This window comes from Myotis nattereri (assembly GCF_964212035.1).
Source record: "Myotis nattereri genome assembly, chromosome: 3".
NCBI classification, from domain to species: Eukaryota; Metazoa; Chordata; class Mammalia; order Chiroptera; family Vespertilionidae; genus Myotis; species Myotis nattereri.
The window spans coordinates 29,918,684-29,939,352 of NC_138077.1; the positions used below are offsets into that span (position 1 = coordinate 29,918,684).

At 38.0% G+C, this 20,669-nt stretch overlaps 1 protein-coding gene and 1 pseudogene across 2 annotated transcripts in view; both read left to right on the top strand.

Moving 5' to 3' along the window:
* LOC308515321 (uncharacterized protein) overlaps positions 1–20,669 on the top strand; it is a gene marked incomplete at its 5' end in the record, with an annotated part of 608,185 nt that overhangs the window by 478,495 nt on the left and 109,021 nt on the right. The window contains 3 exons of the mRNA XM_081085959.1: positions 7,816–7,935; positions 9,712–9,834; positions 15,662–15,799. Coding sequence (XP_080942085.1) covers positions 7,816–7,935; positions 9,712–9,834; positions 15,662–15,799 — 381 coding nt within the window. The remainder of the gene's footprint in view (positions 1–7,815; positions 7,936–9,711; positions 9,835–15,661; positions 15,800–20,669) is intronic.
* LOC308516857 (BTB/POZ domain-containing protein 6-like) lies at positions 744–1,832 on the top strand (annotated as a pseudogene). Its single transcript has 2 exons — positions 744–765; positions 906–1,832. The product of its transcript is annotated as a BTB/POZ domain-containing protein 6-like (transcript).

Consider the following 20,669-nt stretch of genomic DNA (forward strand, 5'->3'; position numbering starts at 1 on the left):
TCTGGTTCCCAGAAAAATTCTGGGCTGTTTGAAATTTGTGTAACTGGTTATAATAAAGTAATGTTTAGCCGCTTAGTGTACATCTGCACAAATTCTAAAAGTGTACTTTCCATAAAAATTGAGAAGTTTAAATTGGCCCATATAGTTTGCAAGGTAGATACATGTTTAATTTTATAAATAACTCAAAACTGTCTCTCTAGCTGTACTTTTGCAATACGTCTCCTGATAGTAGAATATATGGAAAAATTCATTTGAGATAAATATTATAATTAGAACCAACCTTTGAATTGTTAAATCTTATTTTTATCTTATAGTTTTTAAAAACCCGAATAAGGTTTAAGTCATATTGAAAATACATAAAATATATTTTTTGCTCAAACATTTTCCAAAATTGTGACTAATAATCATTTTTTAAATAATTTCCAGAATTTGAGCTGTCCATGATAAACTGCTATATATTATTTTAAACTGCTGTTAAACTAACATATTTAGTGAAATATGCCAGTTTACCCATACAAATTACCTTCTTATTTATATTCTCCAAGTTCCATAGGAAGTGAAAAAGAAACAACAATTTCTTTTTAATTGAAACATCTTAAGTGTATATAAGCATGCAAGATACTGAGGGATTTAAGATTGCAAAGTCGGTGAAAGATTTTATCCCACGTGCCTTCAGGGTGACTGTTATGAAATGAAGCATTTTCTTAATAAAATACACATATCCTATCTAATAATAGACAAACATGGTAATTGACCGTATCTTTGGTATGTTTCCCATTGGCTAATCAGGGTGATATGCAAATTAACTGCCAACAAAGATGGCGGTTAATTTGCATATGTAGGTGCAATGCTGGTATGCAAAAGGGGAAGGATGGAAGAAGCCACCTGTCGCTGATGGTGATCAGAAACCCAGGCGGCAGGCAAGAGCTGGGAGGTCATTGATGTGCAGGCGGAGATGGCCCTGTGGTCTGAGGGCTTCTGCAAGATCAATTGGCAGACCCTGGAGGTCATCGTCACCCAGAAGGCCCTCAACACCAAGGAGGCAGTGGTCTTTGAGGCCGTGCTCAACTGGGCCAAGGCCAAGTGCAAGTGACAGGGCCTGCCCGCCATCCTGTGCAACAAGAGGCACGTCCTGGGGCCAGCCCTCTACCTGGTCCGCATTCCGACCATGACTTTGGAGGAGTTTGCCAATGGTGCTGCCCAGTCGGACATCCTGATGCTGGAGGAGACCCACAACATCTTCCTGTGGTACACAGTGGCCAACAAGCCCCCACTCGACTTCCAGGTGACCAAGAGGCGAGGCCTGGTGCCACTGCTTCCAGTCCTCGGCCTACCGCAGCAACCAGTGGCACTACCAGGGGTGCTGCGACAGCATCCAGTTTGCGGTGTACAGGAGGGTGTTTGTGGCGGGGCTGGGTCTGTACAGGTCCAGCTCCAGGAAAGCCGAGTACAGTGTGAAGATCGAGCTCAAGTGCCTAGGGGTGGTCCTCGCCCAGAACCTGACCAGGTTCGTGTCCGATGGCTCCAGCAGCACCTTCCCGGTCTGGTTTGAGCACCTGGTGCAGGTGGAGCAGAACACCTTCTACACGGCCAGCACCATGCTGGATAGCAGTGAACTCAGCTACTTCGGGCAGGAGGGCCTGAGGGAGATGCAGTGCGGGAAGGTGACCTTCCAGTTCCAGTGCTCCTCCGACAGCACCAATGGCACCGGGGTGCAGGGAGGGCAGATCCCCGAGCTCATCTTCTATGCCGGAGGCCATGGGCATGCGGGCTCTGAGGGGACAGAGGGCCGTACCCTTTCTCCTCACCAGGACAAGCTTCAGGACTCCTAACCTTTTGTGTGCAGCTGGCTGTAGCCAGAGGTATAAATGAGATGTTTATACATGGCCAGAGCCTGGTTCTGAATACAGGGGGCTGGGCCTCATCACATCTCCTGCACATTGGGGTGAACTCTCAGGTGGAGGGCGGATTTGGGGGTGGAGGGCAGCCTGGACCCCACCAGAGGTGCCCACACCACCTGCTTTTTGGGCTTGGCTGTCCCTCCCACTCTCCTAGATTTTGTTCTGAGTTGTTCTAAGCTTAAGACCTTCCCTCCAAATCTAAAACCTGGGAAAAGTCATTTAAAAAAAAGTCAAGAAATTATTAAAAATACAGGTACTTTGAAAAAAAAAATACAGGTACTTCTCCGAACACCAGCCAGGGAAGAGGCCGGCGGCTGCACCTGATGTTCGGAGAAGCACCTGCATTTTTTTTTTCAAAGTACCTGTATTTTTAATATTTTCTTGACATGGTAAAAGAATTTTACATTACGATCTAAGGGTGGTGGGGTGAGGAGAAGGAGCAGCAGAACAATCCAACAAACAAAAAGGGAAAGAGAAATACATGGTGGAAGGGATTTGAAGGGTGGGTAGGGGCATTGCCCAACTAAAATGCAATTGGTTTTTTACTGAGTACCATTCATGGGAAGACAGCATCCTGACTCCTTCTCTATACAGCATATTGGGAGTAAAGATGATGCATCCAGGTGGAAATATGATTAGAGGTTGGAAGACAGACAGGGAAAGAAGAAGTCAGAAATAGACACTGAGAGAGTCACTGGCTGGCTGGCTGCAAATACTGACCCTCCAGTAGTGATAGAATAAAAGAGTGGGGGGTATTTCTGGAAGATTCAAGAGATGGGGGCAACTCTTCTATGGTTTTGACTTGCCCAGCAGATTTCCACATACACACATGTACACGCCTATGTTTGCATGCACACACATATACACATAACTGACTGCCCTCCCTGGAAGCACAGAAGAAGAAGAAGCTGCCAGAACAAGAAGCCACCCACCTTTGGTCCAGGCGCCAGTGCCTGCGGCTGGCTGCAGCCCAGGAGACTGACAAGCCACCAGCCCGAGGTCCCAGGCTGCAGCCACCCAGAGAAGCTGCCAGCCCTGTGGTCCAGGGCGCCAGCACCTATGGCCAGGGAAATAGGTTCCCTCTTCTCCTACTGCAGTCATTACTTCAATATTCCCCATCTGAATTTCTCTCCTGTGCTGCAACCCAACTCCACTTTTCATCAGAATGATATGGAACAGAGAGAGTAGTGTTAAAAGCTTACATTTTTAAGCTGGTAAGGTTGGTACTTAAACATATAAATGGAAAACTAGAGTCCTTAAGGTAACAAAGGCTGCAAAGGACAGGGACAGTGCATGACCTATTATATCCAGCAATCCATATGGGGACTGAAAACTTTGCAATGATGACAATTAGTGAAGATATGAATCAACTAAAATAGTTGACAGGGACAATTCTTCCATCTTTGAAAATATCTACATCAAATCTGTTTAAATAGATTTTCATCTGCATAATATAACACATTCTGACAAGAACACCACCACCACCAATGTGGTCAGTGCTGTGCCAATAAATGTTTAATAACTGAGCCCCCCCCGCCAAGTGCACAAATTTTTGTGCACTGGGCTACTAGTTTTTTATAATCTTCAATAAATAGATTATTACACCAAAATTCAGGAGATCTGGAAATTTTACTTTTAACCCTATCACTTATCCACTTAAAATCTTCATTGGTTTACTATTGAACTTAAAATAAATTTCAACAAGACACAGGCAGTCATTTTTATCTTTTCTTCTCCTTTATGTAATGAGCTTTTCTTTTTCCTTTGGATTCTATTAAGATTTTCTCTTTATTACTGGTTTTCATCCATTTGTTCATGGAGTATCATGGTTCAGTTTTCTCTGTTTTTATTCTGCTCGGATTAATTGAGACTCTAGAGTATGTGGGTTTAATTTTCTTCAAATTTGGAAAATTAGTTATTTTCTTTCAAAGTTTTTTTTTTTCTTTTTCTAATTCTCTCTTCTCTCTTTCTGTGATTCTAGTTTATTATATGTTTTTTTTCCCCACTGGTCACTTAAATTCTGTTCATTTTGTTTTCATACTGCTTTGCTTTTTTCATTAAACTTTTTTGGAGATAATTTTAGGTTCATCTGCAGTTTTATCAGATAATATAGAGAGAGCTCATGTACATTTTCAAGTTTCTCCCAATGGTGACATCTTGCAAAATTACAAAACAATATCACAACCAGGATATTGATATTGACACTGTCAAGATTTTCAGACCTTTTTTTTTATTACCACAAGGATCCCTCATGTTGCCATTTAACAGCCATCATCACTTTCCTTTCATGCGTATTCCCTCCCTAACCCTGACAAATACTATGCTATCCATTTCTATAATTCGTCATTTCAAGAATGTTATAGAAATAGAATTACATAATATGTAACTATTATGGATTAGCTTTATTCACTCAGCATAAGTCTCTGGAGATTCATCCAAGTTATTGCTTGTAGCAGTAGTTTATAGTATTGCATGGTATTAATATGCCAGTTTATTTATACATTTTTATCTGGATTGATGTCAGTTTCAGTGATATTAACAAGGCTGATTTTTTTTCTATTTTTTAAGTTATTTTTTTACATTTAAGTTTTTAATATATTTTTTTTGTTAAGTTTTTGTAAGATCTGAAATTTAGGTCAAGATTTATTTGGTTGCCTATACATTTGTTGAAAAGGTTATCTTTCTTCATTAAATTGCTTTTGATAGTACTGGGATCTGCTGTAGGGAGGTTATATTTAGCCCTTTTCTGGAACGGTAACAACACCTTATAGTTAAAGACCTTAGGCATTAAGAAGGCATTAATGACAATAGGAAATTAAAGTAAGTTTAGAGAAAAGGTTCCCAGATGTAGTGGTTGATGAGAAAAGCATATCAAAGATAATTGAAATCTACTTAATAATCTTGCTTCTGGTAGAAACAATCCCTCATTTTTCAAGGGTAAGAGGAGACGTTACCTACTCATTGTCTTGAGAGCTGGTGACAGGGGGTATAGATTAAAAATATCAAGTTTTAATATAAATATGGCTGTATAGGTCAACATCTTCTTCTCACCCTGTGACAAAACATACAGATGCAATGAAGGAAGCAAACAAAACCAAAAAGGTCCAGCAAGGATGGAGGGGAGGGTCAAATGTGGGGGCAGATTGAATCTGTAGACTTAAATTTAAGAGTTTCATAGAGAACTGATACTAGGCAGAAGCAACACAAGTAGGAAAAAGATAGGGAAAGGTAAGAATAAAAGGAAAGCAAATATAATTATTAGTATAGAAATTCATGGAATAGAGAATAGAAAAATAAGAGAGAAAGTTAATATAACCCAAAATTGGTTCTTTGAAAAGATAAATAAAACTGAAAAACCTTTAGCTAGAGTGACAAAGGAAAAAAAGAGAGATGACTCAAATTATTTAAAACATGAATGAAAGAGGGAACATCACTACTGACCCTTAGGAAATAAAAAAGAGAATAAGGTAACACTGAACTGTATCACAACAAATTAGATGACTTAGATGAAATGAACAAGTTCTTAGAATGACAAGAACTACTGAATCAGACTTCTAAAAAATAGAAGATCTGGTTAGACGTATAATAAGTAGAGAGATAGAATTAGTAATTTTTAAAACTTTCCATTAAGAAAAGCTCAGGCCCAGATGGTTTCAATGGTGAAATATTCTAAGCATGTAAAGAACAATAAATGTAAGTTCTTCACAAATTATTTCAAAATGTAGAAAAGGAGAGGAAACTTCCCAACTCATTCTATAGTGCCAGTATTATTGCCCTGATACAAAAACCAGACAAGGATTTAACAAGAAAGAACACTGCAGACCAGTATGAATATGAATATGAATATAAATCCTATATAATAAAAGACTAATATGCAAATCGACCAAACAGCAAAATGACCTGTGGCTATGATGTGCACTGACCACCAGGGGGAAGATACTCAATGCAGGAGCTGCCCCCTGGTGGTCAGTGTGCTCCCACAGGGGGAGCACTGCTCAGCCAGAAGCCAGTCTCAAGGCTGGTGAGCACAGTGGCAGTGGCAGGCGCAGGCTGGGCTGAGGAACCCAGTGCACTAATTTTGTGCACAAAGCCACTAGTATAAATATAAATATCCTCAACAAAATACAAGGAAACCACATCCAACAATATATAAAATGGAATATACACTATGATCAAATAGGATGTTTCTCAGGAAAACAAGGTCAGTTTAATATCTAATAATCAGTTGAGGTCATATACCATATTGATAGAATAAAGGACAAACACATAGTATCATCTCAATAGATGCAGGGGGGGGGGACACACTAAAAAATCAAATATTCTTTTGTGGTAAATATAACTCAATGAACTGGAAATAGAAGAGAACTTCTTTAATCTGATAGATGAAACCTATAAAAACACACAGTGAACATTATGCTTAATTAGGGAAATTTTCTACCCAAGATCAGGAGAAGACAAGAATCTGTTCACACCACTTCTTTCAACATTTTACTGGAAGTTATAGCCAGAGCAAAAAGGACAAGAAAAGAAAATAAAAATCACCTCGATTAGAAAGGGGGAGTTAAAATATCTCTATTTGGTGATGAAATCATCTTGTATGTAGAAAATATTAAGGAATCCACTGAAAAAAATATTAGAACTAATAAAAAATTCATCAAAGTTGCAGGAAATAAGGTCGACATATAAAAATCAAGTGGATTTCTATGCACTAGCAAAGAACAGTCTGAAAGTAAAATTTTTTTAAAAAGTTCTATTTATAATAGCATCAAAAATAATAAAATGAGTAAGAACAAATTTAATAAAGCAATGCAAAAATTATATACTGAAAACTGTAAAACATTGTTGAAATTAATTAAAGACCTAAAATAAATGGAAATACTCTTCTTAATTGGTCTGCATATTCAACTCAACCTCTCCCTACGTAAAAGCAAGGAGCAAAACAATGTCTATTGCATCTGAGATGATAGATAGATAGATAGATAGATGATAGATAGATAGATAGATAGATAGATAGATAGATAGATGACAGATAGATATTTGTATTATATTTTCATAGTCTGGAAGGATTTACAAGAAATGCATGAAAGCATTTATCTATGGTAGTGATTGGATTAAAAGGGGAGAATGTGGAGATAAGGTAGCTTTATACATTTGCTCTTTGTATTGTGCATTATGTTTTTTACATATGGGGGACTGCAGTCCCACCCTAGCAGCCTTTAATGTAGACAAGGCTGGATTCCCAAAGTCAGACCAGAATCACTTCACCCATAAATTCGGTAAGCTCTGTGTGGAGATGTTCCTGATAGGATGTGTGGCTTCATATCAGTTTGGATATTCAGAGACTATAACTAATACTAAGACGGGAGCAAGTGAGGGAGAGAAGGAGGCCAGCTGGCTAATTCCAGAGGGATCTGAACTTCTTTCTTTCATTTCCATGGCAGCTGTAGCTAAGAATTGACCCTGTCTCTCCAGCTGGCCTTGTCTCACACAGTGAGGCAGAGAAGGTCTAGAGGTGGTAAAAAGGTTTGTGTAAGGATGATTCTGCTGCTCAAAGTTGTAGAAAAGATGGAGAGAGAAGGTGGGGGAAGAGCAAAGGTGTATGGAGGATTTTCTGCTGACTCCATTTAACTTTGGGCACCAGGTATACTTTTGGGAAGAATGAAATTAAGCTACTTCTTCTTTGGCCTTGATCCATGTTTTGATTTGTTCAGACTTTGGAGTTCAGGTCACACGTGGGAAACGTTTTGATGAATTAGTTGCATCTGAAGTGGGAAAGAATTTTCAAGTGTCCTCACCATCTTTATGTGAGAAACCCAGTGGCCCCAGTTCCCTCTTTACCTTTCTCCAGCCTTCCACTCTATATAACTTTCTCAAGTTAATTAATTGCAAACTATCACTGCTTAATTGCTTTTAGAGATGGACCCCTGCACAGGTGTGAATGGATGTGCCCACATCTGTCAGAGTGAGAATGGAGTGGCCAGGTGTGCCTGTCACCCAGGGTACCAGCTGTCTGAAGACAAAAAGGCCTGCAGAGGTAGGAAAATGAATCTGATAGCTTAATTATGTAATTGTTTGAAATTTTGTGGTAATGTAGTTTGAATAGTTAGAGCAGCTAGGAGAAAGGTGTTTTCATTTATGCTTAAAAAGGAACATTTGTGCTCTTATTTGATCATTTTGAAAAGCGTTTTATGATACTATAAAAACTCAGAGACATTTTTAATTACAAAGAAAAGATCTGGGGTAGCTTCAGAATTAATGCGTTTGGGTTTCTGTTTCTCATTCTGAAGTGAGTTCCAGAATTAATATTTCAAAACCTTCCATAACCACATAGGGAAGTTTTTCATTTTATTTTAGGCCACAGAAGGTATGGATAACCTTTGAAAACCAAGTATGTCCAAAAGTGTTCTTAGAGTTAGGAGCAATTGAAACAAAAAAGGAAGAAAGGGAAGGAAGGAAGGAAGGAAGGAAGGAAGGAAGGGAGGGAGGGAGGGAGGGAGGGAGGGAGGGAGGGAGGGAGGGAGGGAGGGAGGAAGGAAGGAAGGAAGGAAGAAAAGCTACAAATTCAAGGTTACATATTTCTGTTTCCTAGATATAGCAAAACAGCCATACTTCAATTCAAAGATGAAGTGATAAATTATTTGATGACCAGAACTGATAAATGAAGTTATTCCTGTGGGACAGTGTTTTGTTTTAATAACTCCTGAGAAATTGCAGAATCCTTCATTTTAACATAACATTTTCATGAGATGAGAAATGGTATATTTGGATTAATTATAAAAAATATCAAAATGTTTCCTGACTTATGGGACTGATAAATATTTTGAGAAAATGAAAAAGTATTAAAGAGTGGTGTTAGGTGTGTTTTTTTTTCTTTAAGCCAAAACTAAGATAGAATTTTCTATGGACTGTGTTAACACACTTTTCTGACAGAAAATGTTTCTGTTTTGTCCTCTGTTTACATAGGACCTGCCTCGCTCAGCACCTGGTACAAAATAGGATCTGTTAAATATTTATGGGAAATCGATAGATATATACATATATAGATATGTGCATACACCTATATCTATATATATAAAATCTCTTTCAAAGATTTTATGTAAAACCATTCTTCTTAGAAAGTCTATCCTCCTAATTACTACCTACTTAGGGTTTTACGTAATGGGCATTTCTCTTAAGTGCCCTGGTACAGATGACAAGGAGGACCTTCTAGTAGGGAAAAACAATGGTGGGATCTATTCATCTAAAGGGAAGGAGCAAGGACTACATGAGCCACAAAATGAAGTGACACTGAATAGACTTGGCTCTCAGTGTCAGGAGGGAGGGCACCACTGTTTAAATAGCGCAGCCTAGGGACAGTCATAAGTACAACATATATTGTAGATTGCTACATATGAAGGCCTCAAACCTGCCTTATCTATGGCCACCCGTACTGACTACCTTAAATCAGGGAAATATAATATTTTGTTATGAATATGATATATATTCCAAAGACAAACTGTAATGACTTCTACCTATATTATTAGGACATAGAGAATGTCTATATTTTTTATTTGTGTTCTTTTCTCTTTCTACCAATTCATAAATACTAGTAGGTTATAATAGAAATAAGTGTTTGAGAGCATAAGCCTACACTAGAATTATTGTCATTAGCAGTTAGTTTATTTGTAAATATGGATTAATTGGGATATTTTACTGTTACATTGGACATGGGGGTCAAAGGGGAAGGAATGCTTTAGTTAATGTTTATAGTTTACACACAAATCAGAATTCAATCTCCAAAGACAGCCACTGTGTGTTTCTCTCTCTGCAGACATAAATGAGTGTGCAGAAGGGCTTGCTCACTGCGGCCATCGCTGTGTGAACTCAGTGGGATCTTTCACTTGTGCCTGTCACCCTGGCTCTGAGCTGGGAGCTGATGGAAAACGGTGTTACAGTAAGTGGCAGCAATCACAGCCCTGGGAATGTGTGACATTTGACAAGTATTAAACAAGAGTAATGAAAGAACAACACTGAATATCTTGCCAATGCAAAGCTCCTGAGAATGTTTGCCACAGGGATGCAGTAGGGATGAGAGCTTAGAAGTTCAAACCCTTTATTTATTTTAAAGAAATGGGACCAGAGTCAATAGAAAATATGTAGAATCTAAAAAACAAAATAAATGGATGAACAAAATAGATCCAGAGACATATGGAAATAGAAATATGGAACAGACTGTTGAATGGCAGAGGGATGGCATGGGGTGGGTGGGAAGCAACGAATCAAAGAACTATATACATACTAGAGGCCTGGTGCATGCAAATTCCTGCACTCGGAGGGGTCCTTCAGCCCAGCCTGCACCTTCTCCCAGTCCCACACCCCTCGGGGGATGCTCACCTGCCGGCTTAGGCCCACTCTAAGCTGGTAGTCAGACATCCCTCTGGCAGCCCAGGAGCCCTTGGAGGATGTCTCACTGATGGCTTCGGCCCATTCCCCATGGGGAGCGGGCCGAAGCCATCAGTCAGACATCTTTAGCACTGCCGAGAAGGTGGAATAGGCTCCTGCCACTGCCGCTGCACTCGCAGCCTTCAGCACAACTTGTGGCTGAGCAGAGCTCACCCTGTGGGAGCACACTGACCACCAGGAAACAGCTGCTGCTTTGAGTGTCTGCCCCCTGGTGGTCAGTGTGCATCATAGCAGCCGGTCATTCCCAGGTCGTTCTGCCATTAGGGTCAATTTGTGTATTACTCTTTTATTATATAGGATATGCATAACCCTTGGACATAGTCAATAGTGTGGTGAAGGCCTGAGGCAGGGGCAGGTGTGGGCTAGAAGGGGTCAATGGGGGAGCAGGGGGGCATCTATAATAGTTTCAACAATAAATATAAATTTAAAAAAAATAAAAGAAAATGGTCAGCATAGTGACACCCAGTGTAGCCAACAAGGGCTAAGTCTCAAATCCTCTGACATGGAGCTCCCTTAGACCCATGGCTCTCCCTGTGAAGAGTCTGACTTTCTTCATCCCTTCTGCCATGCAGTATTTATCGAACTCTAGTAACTCCAAGGTAAAGCTCAAGGAAAAGGAACTAGTAGGAGGGAAGGAACCAGCAGTACATGGAGCAGCTCTAGCTTGTAGCAAAATATCAGACACACTGGATGCTGTAAAGAGTACCTTGCCTGTCAACCCTTTTCTGTTCTCCCCATTTTTTATTCCTTTCTCTCATGCCTCTTTAAGCATTTCCTTCCACTTTTGCATTCTCTTTCACTGACTCATCCTCTGTTTCTATGATCTATGTCATCTAACCTTTGCTTCTTTCTCACCTAGGCTCAGTTATATAATGTAATGTATCCCTTACTACAAATATATTAAAATGTTAATGAGATGAATTATTAGCTTCTGTTAATAGCTCTTGCAGCTATTTCCTTCTCTCATGTCTTCCTCACTGGTCTGCTGATTAATCTATAGAGAAACACACTTTCTACTTAACTAACTTTAAAACCATCTGATACAGATTCCTTCATATTTCATGCTCTCTGCCTCAGTATTTCCCATACTCACCCACCCTCTTCTTCCCCTCTTCTTCTTCAAATGACAGAATAATATGCTTTCTTATTTCTTTGTATGCTTTCCTTATCTCTGCCTCTCATGTGATCATGGTATATCAACAATTTCTTATTCTTCCTTATCTTCATCCTCTACCTTTTTTCTCAGTGACTTCTTCCCTTCCTCCTCCACTTCACACCTACACCTTAGCAGAAGAGTTTTGCTAGGTTTAAAACACAACCATGTTAATTGGCTTTATTTGAAATTCGTAAGTCTCAAATGAGTCAGCAACATGGCTGGACAAAACTATACTATGGAATATGTCCACTTTCATCACCATCAAAACCATTGTTGAATATTTCCTTTCTCTTCTAAATCTTTATATCACCCTTTTGCCTTTATTCTTACCTTATCGCTGATGTTATCAGTAAAATGGTGACCAACCATGATTCAAGCTACCAGCTGATTTGAAATTGCTCATGGAATTATATGGAGAAGCCTTGATTCCATTGCTATGAAGGAAGTGGACCTACTGCTATCAAAGACTGTCTTCTCCATTGTACTTTGGATTCCATTCCTTCTCATTATCTGAAGATCCCTGCTGGTGCAGTTATCTAGTGGGTCATTCTCAGCAGCTTATGAACATACTCCAATAGCTCCTATCCTGGAAGTATACCCTGACAGGCCTACGTGCCACCAGAGCCTTCACCTGATCACCTTCACAGCAAATTTTTTATAACATTGTTAATGTCTCCTCTTCATCTTATATTGTCTCATCATCTCAGATTAATCAGATTATCACCTCTACCTCAATATGGTCAACCAGGACCTCTGTGTTACCAGACTGCCTGTTACCTTCTCTGCTTTTATACTATCTGACCTCTCAGCAGCTTTCAACACAGTTGACTAACTCCCATTCTTCTTGAAATACTTTTTTCTCTTCCGTGTGTTCACACTATTCAGGTTTTTCTCTCCATCTTTGGCCACTCTCTCAATGTTAAATTTATATTTCCACTTTTTTCTTTAATTACCTGTGAATATGCCAAGCTATGTACTCAATATCTCTATTTACTTACTAATAAGCATTGCAATCTTGACCCCAAACAAACCGCTGATATCTAGTCTCAGTTCCAAAGATGCTCTTCCCATTTCTCCACAACTTAGTGGACTATCTATTTAATGTTGAAGCCAAAAATCTAATGATACAAAATTAGTAAATGAGAACTGGGACTTTAACTGGGGTCTTTGGGCTCCAAATATACTATCCTTTCAACTTCATCATATATTTTTATACATATATCTCTCTATCAATTTTAATTAATGGAGAAGAGTAAAAATAGTGATAAATAGAATAAATAATTTCATGGTTGTTTTTTTTATCTAAGCTCTCTCATGAACAGACATACGTAGGGTCACTAAATTCTTCATTTTCCTCCACTGCATAAAATTCTATGTTTCTTTAATTCCTGGGTCATCAGTGAAGTCTTAAGGTCTGTTGCTATATTTCTACTGCTTAAAGACAGTGCATATTTGCTATGGTGATATGTCTTCTAAAGAACAAACTAAATAAAATTTACTACTAATTAGGATACAACTTTTTCTGAAGTGAGCCTTTTGCTTAATGCCCTGAGGCAGAGAAACATGGATGGGTTTTTTCTTATTATTAATATTTTGACTTTTTATGTGGCCAGGAACATTTTACAAATATCTGAAATAAAATCTCCTGTAATATGACTGGTGCATTCTCAGTTATCATGAAAGAGGGGGCCAGTATTAATGAGTTATGAGGTAAAGGCTTCTTATAGAATTTACTTGGGAAAGCAGTTTACCCTAGAGTTGAATACATATGGTTGAAGTGTGGTTTTAGATTTGTTTTTCTTAAGTGAATATTTGGCTAGCCAAATTCTTTGTGCAGCTCTCACCAAACTTCAATATTTACTAACTGACATACAGAACTTTCTTGATAAAAACTAGTATTTTGAGTTCTTTCAAAATCTCTAGGTGGAGTAAATGTTTTGAGAGCATGGTAATGTTTAACAATGAATTATGTGCTCCTCATATAGCAAGTATCTCACAACATCAGATCCCCATGGTGCACTGTGCATGAACTGTCACTATTTTATGATTAGAAATTGGTTAAATAAGACGTCCCCAACTTTCCAAGCGATATGTAGTTTAACTTAAATTTAATGCATTTAAAGAGATATAAAGAGAGAGTAAATAATAATTACTTTTTACCTATGAGAAACTACAAGAGTCATTTTAAAAAGTATTTTAAAGTGAAAAATTTTAAGTACTATGGTTAAACATCATCATCTGTATCAAGGACACAAAATCTTAGCTTACTTCTATTGGGAAGTTTTAGATCTGAGTATACCCTTGTTTTAGTCTCATCCTATATAATAAAGAGGCAATATGCAAATTAACCATCACACAGTCACACAGATGGCAGCGCCCATAGCCACAAGATGGTGGTGCCCAGTCCCCTCAGCCCCACTGGAGTCCCCCAGTCCTTCCAGCCCCGCTGGGGGGATGGCAAGCACGCAGCTGGCTGGCAGGGCTGGCCAGAGGTGCAGGCAAGCCTCGGATATTGACTGCCCAGCCACCTAGGGCTGCCCAAAGCTCAGGTAACCAGGGCCAGCCGAGGCTTCCACTGCCGTAAGTGACAGCAGCAGAGGTGTAATGGGGGCATTGCCTTCCCCTGATCACTAGGTCACCTCCTGCCCCTGAGGGCTCCCACACTGTGTGAGGGACCCCTCCACCTCCAGTGCATGAATTTTCATGACCGGGCCTCTAGTATATATTTATATCTTAATGATGTTATAATAATATTATTTATAATTAAAGTAAAGTATTACCAGAAGTCTTAGAGCTGCATTGATCACAGAAAAATAACAAGAATAGGAGCCAAAATTTGAAAGATGTCTCCCTAAAGAGTATATGTTAACATATCATGAAAAATCAGTTCCTTTTATTATTTCAATCTTTCCTTTAGCTTTCTAATTTTTCTCAGACCTAAAATAGCTATTTCTAAACCCAAAGGGCTTCTTATTTTCAGCAATAAATTGATTAGCATAATTCTTTTTTGTTTATTCAATTATTCAAAACCTATTTTTGAACATCTGTTATCAGCTTGGTAATAGAGGATAATGATGGCATGAAGGGAGATGCTCTGGGACACAAAGGGCAGCTGCCTTCTATAGCCTGGAGGCCGAGGATGAGGGAGGATCATTTCTATACTGTAACTGTACAGGAACTATAGCACATACCTAGGCAGTTTCAATGGCAATATAGACTTTCAAGGAGTACCACAATCCCAAGTACCCTTGCTGTTCTTTCTCATCTTCTTTTAAAAGATTAAGGTATTAATAATGGAAGGAAATAAATCAACATAGACATTCTCATGACTAAGAGTTTCTGTCCAAGCAACACAAATGAAGAACAATAGAGGACAATGATAAAAATAGCAGAGTACCTACATTCCATACTTTTAACAATGATTCAAAGCATTTTTAAATTTCTCATTTCCTCACTTAGAAAATGATTGATTATAATGCCTTTGTGCTCAATATAATTGGCATCCATATGGTGAATTTGATGTCACCCCAAATGCCCCAAACTAACATGTACTGGGATCAGCAAATTGGTTTTCAGAGTAATAGTATGTTTGTATAATAAGTGACTTTCATAGACCTCAATGCGAATTAGCACATTAAAATGATATTATTTAAATATGATCAGCTAATTCATTGGTTTTGTGTTCATACTTCTGTTTCAAGGCTATTTTTAACAGTATTTGCAAGTACTCCTAGCCTCTAGAAAGGACAGATAATAACATCCCATTAGCTTGAGAACAGAAGAAATGTCAGCTGGCAGACAACCTCTGTGCTTTCTGATTACTGGTTCAATACACATTTTTTTTTTTTTATGTTCTGAAAAAACTGAGAATCTCCAAAGGTTAATGTCATTTAAGATAAGTGTTTAATAACCAGTGGTGGACTATTTCCCTTTCTACACCATTTTGTCAACTTAATATTACTTATAGGTTTATTAGTGTTTTGATATTGTATAGACATTTGCAATCCTTAATAGCCCCTCAGACTTTTACTTTTATATGTGTAGAGGATTGATAAATTTCCAATAAAGTGTGTTGTCCTCCCAACAGAGTATTCCTCTTGTTGACATATATTCAGGTTTCTCTGCTGTTATGCTAACAACCCTCTTCTGCTTGTTTGGAAAGGGATTGAATTGGAAATTGTCAATAGCTGTGAAAAGAACAATGGTGGTTGTTCACATCACTGTGAACATGCACTTGGTGGGCCCCATTGTTCCTGTAACCATGGACACCGGCTTGATTCGGATGAGAAAACATGCATAGGTAATGTATGGTAAATGCCATCTTCCTTTAGAGCTGTCCAGGATTCATTTAGCCCTTTCCTCTCTAATACTTATTGCCGTAATCTGAGCTACATCTCTCAAACTGCATGGAGAAATAAATCAAACAGTCTCTGGCTACTAGATAAATGTAAAAGAAATATTAATTGGCAGAAGACATCATGATCTTTGGATATTTACTTGAAAGTGAAAGGAGCTTTAAAACATTTAACAAAATATATGGACTTAGTTTTATTTCAGGAAAATATCCCAAGGCCTGTCTAACGACTGAATGCAATTTGTAACTCAACAAATGCTACCACATACCCTACTTCTCTCTACCCCATGCAGAAGCTCAATCATATGCATTTCTTTTCTTTCTTTAAAATATATTTTTATTGATTTCAGAGAGTAAAAGAGAGGGGGGAGAAGAGAAATAGAAACATCAATGATGAGAGAGGATCTTCAATTGCCTGCCTCCTGCAAGTCCCACAGCAGGGATTGAGCCCACAACCCGGACATGTGTCCTGGTCAGGAATTAGAATCAAACTGTGACCTCCTGGTCCATAGGTGGATGCTCAACCACTGAGTGATGCCAGCCGGACTGCATTTCCTTTTCTTTTTATTAAAAAAACATATATATTTTTATTGATTTTTTTTACAGAGAGAAAGGGAGAGGGATAGAGAGTTAGAAACATTGATGATGTTTCTAGAAACATTGATGAGAGAGAAACATCAATCAGCTGCCTCCTGCACACTCCCTACTGGGTATGTGTTCACAACCAAGGTACATGCCCTTGACCGGAATTGAACCTGGGACCCTTGAATTCACAGGCCGACGCTCTATCCATTGAGCCAAACCGGTTAGGGCTGCATTTCCTTTTCAACTTGGTGATGGCTTGGATGCATGTTCAACTTTGGTATGACAGGCACCTACATTCCAAAAGAAAACTTTAAAATTCTTTGGAAATCCCAACTCAAATGCATTTTTAATAAATAACTTTTCTGAACATATTATTAGAACTCATATCATTAGAGACAATGAGAAAAATAAATTTTACTTCAACCTTGCTTCATAATGAATGTGGAATTTAGAACTTCTGAGAAAAGGGAATATCTACTAAAAACAGGGAGAGTGAGCATCAAACTATATCATTATATGCTCTGTGTCTGAGGGCACCTACAACCCCCTCTAAAGCAATTTGCCATTATTCTGGAATTAAGTATCATATTTGCTTGTTTTTTGTGTGTTGCTTTATATGACCTTTCTTAAAAATTATGACTACTAAAAAAATGTTTGACCATTTTATCTATTCAGTATGGTTAGAGAGACAAACTAGAGTATCATAAAAGAGGTGAATTTCAAAGGTGTAAGTATTTGGAATTTCTTATGTAACAAACAGTATGAGCTTCAAGGGATTTTGAAGTTTTCTGGTTTCATAAATCCTTTAACCAAAACAATGTCATTACTTTTATATCTTGATCCAACATTGCCTCCTGCATTTTTTTGAGTCTACAGTTGCTGCTTTAATGAAACCCATTGCTTTCATTTCTTCTTATTATTTCATGAAAAACTTGCTTATATTTTTCTACCTTGCTAATACCTGTATCTCTGGAAAAAATAAGGGGTTCCTTTTTTTCTTCCTCCTTCCCTTCCTTGCTCTCCTTGTCTTTTCACTAAACCTTTTGTTTGTGACTTACAATTTCATGTCTTTCCTTATTCTTTGAAAAGCACAATTCAGTAAAATTCGTATTTATAACTAGAAAAAAATAGCATCTGCCATGGTCAAAATATAGAAAATTGCATATTTATGAGATTTCAGCATGACATTATATTGTTTATGGCTTAAGTTTATTTCATTTCCCAACAATAAATAACATTCATTCCTAAAGACCAAATATTCACTATAGTAAGGCAATGAATTGTTTGGAGGGTACACATACAAACTTTGCTTATTTACCTGAGAACAGATTAAGGTCACGGATGATTTGTAAAAATATTCATATCTGGAGGAAATTAAAGAATTTTCTTTTTAGCTTATTTTAGGATCAACATTTTTTATATTTGAGAATGTACAAATAAATGGGAAAATATGTTGTCCAGTTTGCAAATTGTCAACCTGTCTTTCCCAACTGCAAAAATGTATTAGGGCTAAAACCTAGAGATGTGTTAACACAATTTGAAAGACAGCTCTAGAAAATCCAAGTGTCTGATCAGCAGTAAGCTCTCTACATTTAACAATCATTAGATATTAGAAACACAATTTTTTCTAATCTTCTGAGTTTGTTCAACGCTATGTATGGGGGGGCCACATACAAAAGATCATTTTTTTTCTAAGGTTTAATTTTCATGCTTTTCTGAAGTCAAAACTGAAATTTTTAATTGTTGTGCCTGGCTTTAATTGAAGCTCTATTTTTGATGAGAGCTAAGTTTTTATGAATAGGTGAATTTCTCTGCAATTGGCAATACTACCCAATGTAAGAAAAACATGATTATCAATGAGGAGGAAAATAAAAAGGGAAACATTAGCAATCAAAGATCTTACCAAATAAGATCTGAACATTAGTCAAGGAAATTAGGAAACAGGTGATATAAGCGTTGAAGGGACACAGCATTTTAAGAAAGGCTTGTGATGTAAGAAGGGCGGGGTTTCAGGTAAGTTTCAGACTAGATGGTTTACAGAAGACAAGCTAGAAATCACCCCAGAGGAATGATGATAGAAGAAGAATCTAAATGGATCATAAAATGATAGACCGTGGAGCTCATTTTCCAATTGTGATACAGTTGTGCTCCTAGTATCTGAGAACAAGGAATCCTGAGATATACGTGTTTGGAGGCTCTGTTAGTATTTGAGAAGACTTTAAAATATATATATATTTTTAAAAACCCATTAAGGATAATGTTTTAAATTAAATAAAAGTGAATTATTAAAAGCAATTTTGCCCTCTCTATTCATGCTATTTAACCCAAAGGACAAAGGACGGTTTAATAAAAGAGAGGAAAAAATATCACCGAGAATTTTGTGAGTAGCACTGCTTCTGACATTTTGCAGGAGAAAGAATGTTTTGTGTCCAAATGACCTTCCTTTAGAAGTTGTATGGTGACCCCTCACCTTAGATAATTGACTGCATTTTCTTTCCTCCCTTTCTCTTGTCTACATTTCCTTACACTGGTACCCTTTCCAAGGTTAATTGAGATATTGACCTTTTATATCTGTGGCTGCTCATGTAGTTAGGGAGCAATGGGACTTTGTAAACTCAGCACTGACAGGCCAGCCAACATACCAGCTCAACAAACACACGGTGGAATTGAACCAAGAGCCTATAGCCAAAAAACCCTGACCACCCAATTCCCAGCCTGAGGGAAACAGTGGGTGAACAGTCTGTTGCTACTCCTTGGGCAGTTATGTTAGGAATGATCAACTCAAAACTCAAGCCAAATAGATTATTCTTTGGCTAAAGGGTTTCAATTTGACTTAATTCTGGTGCGTTTTTATTTTCCTCAGAGCAGTTATGTATGTGGACGAAATATTCAGGATTGTAGAATTCTGGGATAACAATGCTGAAGGACACTTTAAGAGCATCACTTAGAAAGCTGTTTATCGGATAGGACATGCCAGGGTAAAGTCACCAACAGTAAAATGAAAAACCGTGACCCCACTCATCCTAGCCAAAGCATCATCGCAAAGTTCAATCAAGCAAAGCCTCTGAAATATCCTATAATTCAAAACACAATATTTAAAAAGATTGTCTGCCCTCTCTCCAAATTGCAGCTGCCACTTCTCTTCCCAGTTTTGTGAATTCCAGTTGCTTGCAAAGCTCTGTCATCTGAAGGTCTAGAACGAGTGTAGGACTGCCTCCTCTTTGCTCTCAAATGTTCGCTAAGTGGAATTTTTGACTCTTCCTCTCAAGCTGTTTCGATGTTGTTGTTGTTCTTCTTCAAGTTCTCTGTTTATTTAGTCAACTTGCTGTTTAAACTGGAAAAATAGCAGAAATCTCTTTTCCTGTGCTTATAAATGCATTTGGAGATTATTTACATACTTTAAAAAATAAATGACAGGCAATAGGAAAAACATGCAAGAAACATAAAGGCGAATGTGAGCCTCATTCTTTCTGTGTTATAGTTGCTTTGATGTCTGTACAATGTGGCCTGAGAAATAGAAATTGAGTATTAAAAAATTTGCATTTATAAGTGAGGCTTTAATTTAATTCTATAGTTCAGTGAAATTCCTGTCTCTGAAACAACAGAAATGTCCTTTTCCCCTTCAGACCTTGATGAGTGTGAGAGTGGAGAAGCCTGCTGTGCCCAGCTCTGCATCAACTATTTGGGAGGCTATGAATGCAGTTGTAGGGAAGGCTTTCAGATCAGTTCTGATGGTTGTGGGTGTGATGGTAAGTTCCTGAGAAATAATATGAAATCACGGGTGTGATGAGGCAATCAGTGAAGGAGGAACATGTGAGGAAGGGGGTTAGGATGGGAAAGGGAGGGCCTTGCCCTGAAGAGACTTGGATGTCTACCTGGTTCTACTATTTACTAATGCAAGTTTTAAGATGCGATTTTATAATTTTCTAAGTTACTTGTTAAAATTGGTTCACTTACCTTTCAGATGGTTTCTAGATTATGTATTTGTTTTCACAAGAGAGTATAAATTTAATGAGTAGAGTTAATTCACTTTTTTACACTGTTACATTAAGAACAGCTCATTTGAGCCATTGCTATCATTCACTTTTTTTAAGTTTATTTTTAAAGCATGGAATCTTTAAATTTTCACTTTATAATCATTACCATTATTTCGAACCACATTTTTCTTCAAATCAAAGGAAACATAAGATGATCTTTTTTAATAAGTCAACATATATAAGAATATCATGCC